This window comes from Notolabrus celidotus, chromosome 9 (assembly GCF_009762535.1).
Source record: "Notolabrus celidotus isolate fNotCel1 chromosome 9, fNotCel1.pri, whole genome shotgun sequence".
NCBI lineage: Eukaryota > Metazoa > Chordata > Actinopteri > Labriformes > Labridae > Notolabrus > Notolabrus celidotus.
The window spans coordinates 1-9,427 of NC_048280.1; the positions used below are offsets into that span (position 1 = coordinate 1).

At 41.6% G+C, this 9,427-nt stretch overlaps 2 protein-coding genes across 2 annotated transcripts; both read left to right on the plus strand.

Annotated features, from left to right (window-relative positions):
* The first annotated feature begins 680 nt into the window (after positions 1 to 680).
* LOC117819186 (natterin-3-like) lies at positions 681 to 3,691 on the plus strand. Its single transcript, XM_034692429.1, has 3 exons — positions 681 to 776; positions 904 to 1,015; positions 2,540 to 3,691. Exons 2-3 carry the CDS (start codon positions 904 to 906, stop codon positions 3,622 to 3,624), a joined length of 1,197 nt encoding a protein of 398 aa, XP_034548320.1. The 5' UTR covers positions 681 to 776; the 3' UTR covers positions 3,625 to 3,691.
* A 2,340-nt stretch (positions 3,692 to 6,031) lies between these two features.
* ptrh1 (peptidyl-tRNA hydrolase 1 homolog) lies at positions 6,032 to 9,262 on the plus strand. Its single transcript, XM_034692102.1, has 3 exons — positions 6,032 to 6,516; positions 8,435 to 8,654; positions 9,144 to 9,262. Exons 1-3 carry the CDS (start codon positions 6,328 to 6,330, stop codon positions 9,251 to 9,253), a joined length of 519 nt encoding a protein of 172 aa, XP_034547993.1. The 5' UTR covers positions 6,032 to 6,327; the 3' UTR covers positions 9,254 to 9,262.
* The last annotated feature ends 165 nt before the right edge of the window (positions 9,263 to 9,427 follow it).

Genomic DNA, 9,427 nt, shown 5'->3' on the forward strand with positions numbered 1-9,427 from the left:
AGGTGTTTGGCTCCGGCTATTTAAAACGATTGAGCAATGAGTCTTTAATTCGTATCTTTGCTTTTCAGATAATGCACTAATTCAAAGTGACATCTAGTTCAAATGTTATCTTGCAGGAGAAAGTTATCCTGACTTCAAATTCTCACACAAAACTAAAAGAAGTGTTCAGGAAGTCAACCACCTTTAAAACATGAACCTCCTGCTGAAACATCTCTGATCACTGCATGTGTAAAATGTTAAAACTTGCAGGAACTGAAGCAAAACAATATTTATGATGAGTATTAAAGATGCACGGCATTCCTTTGAGAGCACACTGGAGCTTATCTCAATCTTGAGGCTAAAGCTCTTTTCACACTCCTGATAACTCATGAACACACCGTTATAAACACACCTCCCTCAGCGTCTCATTAAAAGGAGGCAAGGAACATTTATAAGATATTAAAGATGGATGACAAAGCAGAGTCCTTCACTAAGACGACAGTTTTTGCTGTTTAATCAATGCAACGTGTGCAGAGACATATTCAGCATCAAGGAATGAGTGGAAACATGCTGGGAGCAGAGACATGCATGCAGCAGCTTCATTTCGTGCACGAATATTGCACCAGCTGTGTGCCTGAGCGATTTAACCCTCATCACTCCTCATCATCGGTGGATGTTCCTGTCTTTTATCTGCAAAACTCTGCAGAATTGTTACAAAGAAGCTGTCAGGAAAAAGTCCAGATCAAGTTAGGGTGTGATTTTCTGCTGATTGCATTCACACGTGCACGAATGTTACGGTACATTCTCACTGCATGTTTACATACAGCATCTGATGATCAGTCCGGTCTTTAACATCATGCAGGTATGTTGAATTTTGGACCTGATCCTCCCATGCTTACTGTCTGTGACTCTCTGTGTTTCCAGATGAGGTGGTGTGTTGCTGTCGTCCTGACGGTGCTGCAGCTCTGCAGCCCGGCGCTGCAGTCGGACCCTCTGCTCTACATCTCACAGCTGCAGGACGGGCAGGAAACACCCAGTAAGTCAAGATCAGATCCAGTCCCATCTCCCAGACAGGACTCAGTCTGATCTCATCTTAATCCACCATGAGCAGAGCACTTTGTAGCATTTAGCAAGTTACAGTGGCAAGGACAAACTTCCTTTAACAGGCAGAAACCTCCAGCAGGACCAGACTCATGTTAGACACACATCTGAATCTGAGACCGTGTTGGAGAGAGGGATAGAGGGAGATGAAGAGAGAGAGAGAGAGATGATAGTGGGGAGACGGATAGTAGTAGTTGTAGCAGCTGGAGTCTGGACCACGTCCACAGCAGCAGAGATCCAGAGGAACCTACGAGACAAGGGAGCTCAGGGACTCCAGAAGGTCTAAGAAAGAGAAAAGAGAGGGAGACCAGAAGAAAGAAAAAGAGGAGAAGAAATGGGGAAGGAACGGATAGAAGGAAAGGACGGGATAAGAAAAGGAGACATAAAGGATGAATAGACATGGAAAGAAAGAAAGGAAAAAGGAAGACAAGGAAGTGACAGAATTGAAGAAGGAAGGCAGGAAGGAAGGATTGAAGGGGAAAAGGGAAGTAAAGGAGAAGAAGGAAAGGAAGAAAGAGAAAGAAAGAAAGAAAGAAAGAAAAGAAAGAAAGAAAGAAAGTGAAAAGAAGAAAGAAAGAAAGAAAGAAAGAAAGAAGAAAAGAAAGAAGGAATGAAAGAAAGAGATAGAGCAAGAAAGAAAGAAAGAAAGAAGAATGAAAGAGAGAGAAGAAAGAAAGAAAGAACTAAGAAGGAAAGGAAAGAAAGAAAGAAAGAAAGAAGAAAGAAAGAAAGAAAGAAAGAGACGAAAGAAGGAAAGAAAGAAAGAAAGAAATAAAGAAAGAAAAGAAAGAAGGAATGAAGAAGAGAGAGAAAGAAAGAGAAGTAAAGAAAGAAGGTAAGGTGAAAGAAAGAGAGAACGAAAAGAAAGAAAGAAAGAAGGAAGGAAAGAAAGAAAGAGAAGAAAGAAAGAAAGACAGAAAGAAAGAAGAAAGAAAGAAGAGAAAGAAAGCAAAGAAGAAAGAAAGAAGACAAAGTAAAGAAGAAAGAAAGAAAGAAAGAAAGAAAGAAAAAAGAAAGAAAGAAAGAAAGAAAGGATGAATAACAGACCCCAAAAAAGGAATCTACAGCAGAGATCCAGAGGAACCTACGAGACAAGGGAGCTCAGGGACTCCAGAAAGGTCTATGGTTAGTAACTTTAATGGGACAGGAAGAGTTAAAGTGAGAGACAGGCAGAGAGAGGAGAGAGAGGGAAAGACAGGATCCCAGTGGGTCAGTCTAAGCCTATAGCAGCAGAACTAAGACCTGGTCCAAGCCTGATCCAGCTCTAACTATAAGCTTTATCAAAAGGAAAGTTTGAAGCCTACTCTTAAAAGTAGAGAGGGGGTCTGCCTCCCGGACCCTGACTGGTAGATGATTCCAAAGGAGAGGGGCCTGATAACTGAAGGCTCTACCTCCCATACTACTTTTAGTCTTAATCTCTGACACCAAATCTGTTTGTCTTGATGTTCTCGTCTCGTAGAGCCGTGGCTCAACCCCGCCCTGGAGGAAGTCGTTCCTTCTCGGGAAATCACCAAGACCCCTGAAGTCCGAGACCCCCCAGCCTCTCTAACACCCTCAGACCCCATGTTCGGTGAATACACCAACCTCAAGTGGGTCACCTGGGACGGCTCCCTCCCCAACGGTGCCGTCGCCATCTTCAACGGCTACACCGAACGCAACGACTACGTCTGCAAGGTCAACTGTGAGGCCGGCTTCTACACGCCCAGCAAAGGAGCGTTCTGCCAGTACCCGTACGCCGACACAGAGTACAGGTCCTCCAAGTTTGAAATGCTGGTCAACGTGGACCACTTCGAGTTCCTGCAGTGGGTTGAAGATTCGTACGGGTCGGTCCCTCAGTACTCTGTCAAAACCTGCCCCAACTCAGACATCTACGTCGGCAAGAACAAGTACGGTCTTGGCAAAGTGGTGACCCAGCATGAGGCCTTCTTCCTGCCCTACGAGGGGGATGAGTACTGGTACAAGAGCTACCAGGTCCTGGCCATCAACAGGGAGAGCTACAGCCAGCACATCTCACATGTGGAGTACGCCATCGACCAGATGGAGCTCTTCCACCACCCCCCAGAGGCCCTGAAGCTCGCCAAGGTCACCAACCTCGAGTGCAACAGTGTGCAGAAGACGGTGAGTCTGGACAAGACCAGCTCGGTGGAGAAGTCCTGGGACATCGGCAGAGAGACCCGCAACGGCTCCGTCTCCACCATGAAAGCCAAAGTTCCCATCCTGGGCCCGGGGACGGTGGACTTCACCAAGGAGCAGACCGTCACCTTCTCCGAGGGGACGACCATGGTGGAATCCATGAGTCACGCCGTCTCCGTGCAGCTGCTGGTCCCGCCAAACCACTCCTGCTCCGTGAGGATGGACGGCAGGAAGATGACCGCCGACATCCCCTTCACCGGCCGGCTGAGCAGGACCAACTACAACGGGGACACCCACTGGACGTACATCACGGGAACCTACGACGGCGTGAACGTCGGGGAGATCAACGCCGTGGTGGAGAGGTGTCAGCCGGTGGCGGACGCTGAACCCTGTCCCCCAAATCAAGACTGACGTACAAACTCAGAGCTCAAAACTCAAACATGAGTGTTCAGAAATAAAGAAACATAAAAACATTGAAGGAGTTTCTCTTTGTCTCTCTTAATGAAGATATTTCAGGTCTTTAAAATACGTTTTCAGATCAGTTATTTTACACATATTTTTAACTCAAATAATATTTTAATTAGCTCTAAAAAGTGTTTAATGATAAACCACTTTTTAACCAATTTGAATCCATAATCATTATAAAATATATAAAACAACAGACACAACACAGTTCAATAAATCTGCTTATTCCCTCCATCATGAACGCTTAAATCTGCAGAAATAAACATTAGTATTAAAGGTGACATATCATGCAAAATTGACTTTTTAATGGTTCTTTACCTGAAATCTGTGTCCATGTCTACAAACCCCCCGAGAATGAAAAAAATCCATTCTGCCCCTGTTCTGATTTCTCCACCTTTCTGTAAACGTGTGCTGAAACCAGCCGTTTCAGACTTCAGTGTTTTTGTTACGTAACAACAATATCCGGTCTGTCACGGAGTCAGAGCTCGGAGCTTGTTCAGCCCATAGACTGTATAAAATACAACTCAACCCCTCCTCCGTTTTTCATTACCTGCACAAATGTGTGCTAACAAGGAGCTTAGGAGGGAGGCATGCTAGTTGTAGGCTGTCTTAATAAACACAAAGGTCGCTTTGACTCCCCACGTCTGCAGATTTGAAGATCTAGTGGATGATTTTTATTTGTCATGGATAAGTGTTAGCGCTAATTAGCATAGCCACATAGCTGTAGCTGTAGCTGTAGCTGTAGAAGTAGCTGTAGCTGTAGCTGTAGCTGTAGCTGTGTACCAAGACACACGTCTACATACTGATAAATAAAACAACAAGAAACACTAAATCTGTGACCAATCGTTCAGAAAGGTCCTGCTGCAGGCGCCTCTCCGTCAGGATCAGATTCAGAGGGTTGAAGTAACGCGATCTCTGAGCAGCCGTGTATATTCAGCCAACATGTAAACATTAGATCAACGTGCTGGAGAGCCGAGGCCACACCCACTTCCTGAGGGGGCGTGGTCAGAGAGAAAACAGACTGTTCTGAGGAGGACTGAAAAAGAGGACTTTTCAGGCAGACCAGAATCTGATTTTAAAGTGTTTTTTTGAGCATAAACTTTAAAGACATGTTTTGGGGACCTCTTAGACCAATATATGTTGATGAAAAAAGCGTGATATGTCACCTTTAATAAAGTTAACATACATTCATTTGCACATTGATGAACATGGGTGTGTAAATGTGCAAGATTGCAACCACAGGCTAATTTCCACCTTTATGTATAAAAAATGTAAAATGCACATAAACCCAGGCTACAGACAACAAACAACATAAACTATACATTACTTTACAAAAAAACAAGCATATAAAATATGATATGTTCAAGGCAAAACCAGGAAGTAAAGTGCCAGAGTGTTGAAGTGTAAATGTGCTGTTTTATTGCACATTATTTTAATTGTAAATTGCATTATGCCCCTCACCTGTTAACTGAAAGGGCTGGCAGAATTACACAAAGCCCTACCACACAGACATTTGCATTTACAGAAGTGCATAGATGTGTACTTTCAATAACAAATAATGTGTCTGAAATAATAAACAATTATTTTTTTACATTATAGATCTTAGTTCTGTATTTTTACCTCTGTGTTCCTCCATTTTAACATTTTATTTTACTTATTATATTACTCATTATTATCAGTCCTAATGTCACAATACTGCTGCAGAAAAAAATGAAACTAATTAAATCTATAAAGTAAACAAGAGCCTACAAATACTAATTATTAAAAAGTTATTAGCAGTTAAAATTAAAGAAAGTAAAATAAGCATATCTTAAGAACGTATATACACAACTAAAAAGTAAATTTACAAATATTTACAAAACCAGTGATGCAGTGAAAAATATGCACAGACTTGTAGCAGGTTAAAAACAACGTACTGAACCGAGAAGATGGGTAGAAAAAAAAGTATTGCACATGTAAGAAGAGAGGGAAGAATAATTATTGCATGTTAATAATTAATAATAAATAGACGGGGTAGTTATTGCACATGAGTCCGTTTTGGTGAGGTTATTGTTGTTGGTTATAGAGTCTGACCACTGCAGGAAGAAAAGACCTGTGGGTGAAGAAGTCTGCCACTGAACGAGCTGCCCAGTGTTGTTATGGTCATTTTATTTTTATTATTATTATTATTTTATTTGATCTTTTAATTTATTTCTATTTTATTCACACTTATATGTTATTTTATTGCTTTTTTCTCTGAATATTTTGACTTTCTTACATCCTGTGTATTAGAGAAACTGGAATAACTGATGAAGTATTTCTGATTCTGAGTTGTTCCTCAGCCGGACAGCTAGGGGGCGCTGTGGTCCACAGAGTGAGAACACTGTTTCCTGTTGTCTTTGTTCCTCTCGTTGATTCATGTGAGAGCTGCTGTCACCTCTCTGACCGGGTGGAGATCTATTCCTATCAAAGACAAACATTCTGATTTATCATGATCCGGATTTAAACACAGATACAGGTCCAGGTACTTAGACCGGATCCCTTTCTGAGACCAGCCTGATCCTCAGAGATCAGACTGACACTAACAGCAGAGAGCTGACCCTTTGGTGCTGACATGTTGGAGTAAATATATAAAATACAACATCATTAAAACAGATAACGGTCTGATATATGAGCCGAATTAAAGAGGCCTCTCTCTTTAGTAAGGTCTGTGTGTTTTTAACTCTGTGTCTGAAGAAGCTGCTGGACTTTGTCACCATGAGGAGACTCTTAACCAGGATCATAAACAGAGTTCTGCTGACTGAGGGGTTCACTAAAGGCATGGGGTTAGAGATACACACACAGGGCCGCAGGAGGATGGTAAGAAATAAACCTTATATCATGAATATTATATTTAACACACTGTGGATCAATATGTAATTATTTAAAGTTTACTACAACAGTATCATATCCCGTCGAGCAACCAAACACCATTTAAAAATCCGTCAATTTAATTTTGTGTTCATTTCTTGAAAAACATCCTTCCTCTTTTATATATTTAAACACATTTTCTGACACAGTTTTAACCCCTCTTTAATTCGGTGTAAGTTAAATCAGGATACACTCATCATTCTGTGTTTAATATGACATCAAATATGACCCACGCTGCTTCAACCGCTCTGTTGCTACAGGGCAAAGCAGGCTTAAATTGATAGATTTCTAAATGAGGTTTGGTTTAATCTTTCTGGGGTCTATACCACTTGTGTGATTACACTGAGTGGTATTTCAGTTTCTTTTCACTGTGTCCCTTCCTAGGATATATAAAGCCCAGTATGTAAAGACAGAACACAATGTATGCATGTGTCTATATTCATAGAGTCTAATACAAAGAGGTCCTCAGTGTTTCTGTCCACAGAGCTGCTGCATCAGTACCATCAGTACAGGCTGTTAGAATACACTGGATGTTGCTCAAACATCTCTTTCACTTACTGAAAAAAATCACTTCATGTACTTTACTAAATGTATTTTGAGCAGAAATGATCAATCAATGAGTGAACTGTTTTAAATAAATCAGCCACAGTGTTGACTTTATGTCCCAGCTGTGAACCCTTAATGAAGAGGCGTCAACATTCACCTTTGACTCCAACTCACTGTTTGCTCTGATAACATTAGAAACAACTGACGTTTCAAGCAGCCATCTTTGTAGTCCTAATAAGCTTCAGAAATTACTTGAACACAGGTTATCTAAAAAAAAAACACACCAATAATGCAGTGACTTCCACTACAGAGTCATGTCTGTGTTTAATGCAGTGACTTCCACTACAGAGTCATGTCTGTTTTTAATGCAGTGACTTCCACTACAGAGTCATGTCTGTGTTTAATGCAGTGACTTCCACTACAGAGTCATGTCTGTGTTTAATGCAGTGACTTCCACTACAGAGTCATGTCTGTGTTTAATGCAGTGACTTCCACTACAGAGTCATGTCTGTGTTTAATGCAGTGACTTCCACTACAGAGTCATGTCTGTGTTTAATGCAGTGACTTCCACTACAGAGTCATGTCTGTGTTTAATGCAGTGACTTCCACTACAGAGTCATGTCTGTTTGTAATGCAGTGACTTCCACTACAGAGTCATGTCTGTTTATAATGCAGTGACTTCCACTACAGAGTCATGTCTGTGTTTAATGCAGTGACTTCCACTACAGAGTCATGTCTGTGTTAATGCAGTGACTTCCACTACAGAGTCATGTCTGTTTTTAATGCAGTGACTTCCACTACAGAGTCATGTCTGTTTTTAATGCAGTGACTTCCACTACAGAGTCATGTCTGTTTTTAATGCAGTGACTTCCACTACAGAGTCATGTCTGTGTTTAATGCAGTGACTTCCACTACAGAGTCATGTCTGTTTTTAATGCAGTGACTTTTACTACAGAGTCATGTCTGTGTTTAATGCAGTGACTTCCACTACAGAGTCATGTCTGTGTTTAATGCAGTGACTTCTACTACAGAGTCATGTGTTTAATGCAGTGACTTCCACTACAGAGTCATGTCTGTGTTTTATGCAGTGACTTCCACTACAGAGTCATGTCTGTTTTTAATGCAGTGACTTCCACTACAGAGTCATGTCTGTGTTTAATGCAGTGACTTCCACTACAGAGTCATGTCTGTTTTTAATGCAGTGACTTCCACTACAGAGTCATGTCTGTTTTTAATGCAGTGACTTCCACTACAGAGTCAGAGATCTGATGAGGAGAGCTCTGGTGTCTGTTACTAACATGTCCATGTGTCTCTGTGTCAGGTGGTGGGCCTGGGGAACCCGGGGATGGAGGGTACCAGACACAGCGTGGGCATGGCGGTGCTTGGCGCCCTGGCAGCCCGGCTTGGCGTTGGTGACCGTTGGCGCGGCGACAAGCACGTGTCGGGTGAGGTCATCGTGTGGGAGGTGGAGCAGACTCATGTGGTGCTGCTCCGTCCCAGGCTGCTCATGAACATCAACGGGGTGTCAGTCGCCAAGGCAGGTGAGGTCACTGTGTGTGTGTGTGTGTGTGTGTGTGTGTGTGTGTGTGTGTGTGTGTATGTTATTTGATTTCTCTTGTATCTCAAACACTCTCCTCTGATTTATTTATTCTCTCCTCAGCTTCTCTCTCTTTAAATAACTGCTCCACAAACACAGATCTTAATCAGCTTTATTACCTTTGAATAAATGAGTGTGAGTTTAATGTCCAGCAGGGGGCGACTCACCTGACTGTAATAACAAGGAGTCTGATTTAATAGAAGGGTTTAAAAAATGTCTTCTAAGCTGATTTAAAATGAAGTGAGGAAAATACAAAGTTACTTCAGAGTTTGTATCACATATTCTAAATAAACAGATCTATATTAAGTAATTAAAGTGCATTTATAGTGTCACTGTAACCTGTGTGTGTGTGTGTGTGTGTGTGTGTGTGTGTGTGTGTGTGTGTGTGTGTGTGTGTGTGTGTGTGTGTGTGTGTGTGTGTCGTTCTCTCCAGCTGGTAAATATGGGATCAGGCCTGAAGACATCCTGCTGGTCCACGATGAGCTGGACAAACCTCTGGGGAAGATCGCCGTCAAAAATGGAGGAAGTGCAAGGTCAGCTTAATTCCTCATGATCCTGTGGTCTCAGGTTTTAGAACTTATTATTTATTTGTTTCTTCTATATGTATTTATTTATTTATTAACATTTATTTTTTATTGCTCCTTTTTTTCATTGACATATTTATTTATTTAAATATTTATTTATTAATTTCTGTACTTATATATTTTTCTATTATGT

Excerpts from the sequence above, each read along its gene's own strand:
- LOC117819186 (XM_034692429.1), top strand. The coding sequence starts at position 904 with ATGAGGTGGTGTGTTGCTGTCGTCCTGACGGTGCTGCAGCTCTGCAGC. Across the intron at positions 1,016-2,539 it reads GGACGGGCAGGAAACACCCA|AGCCGTGGCTCAACCCCGCC; the intron begins GTAAGTCAAGAT and ends CTCGTCTCGTAG.
- ptrh1 (XM_034692102.1), top strand. The coding sequence starts at position 6,328 with ATGAGCCGAATTAAAGAGGCCTCTCTCTTTAGTAAGGTCTGTGTGTTT. Across the intron at positions 6,517-8,434 it reads CACAGGGCCGCAGGAGGATG|GTGGTGGGCCTGGGGAACCC; the intron begins GTAAGAAATAAA and ends TCTCTGTGTCAG. Across the intron at positions 8,655-9,143 it reads GGTGTCAGTCGCCAAGGCAG|CTGGTAAATATGGGATCAGG; the intron begins GTGAGGTCACTG and ends CGTTCTCTCCAG.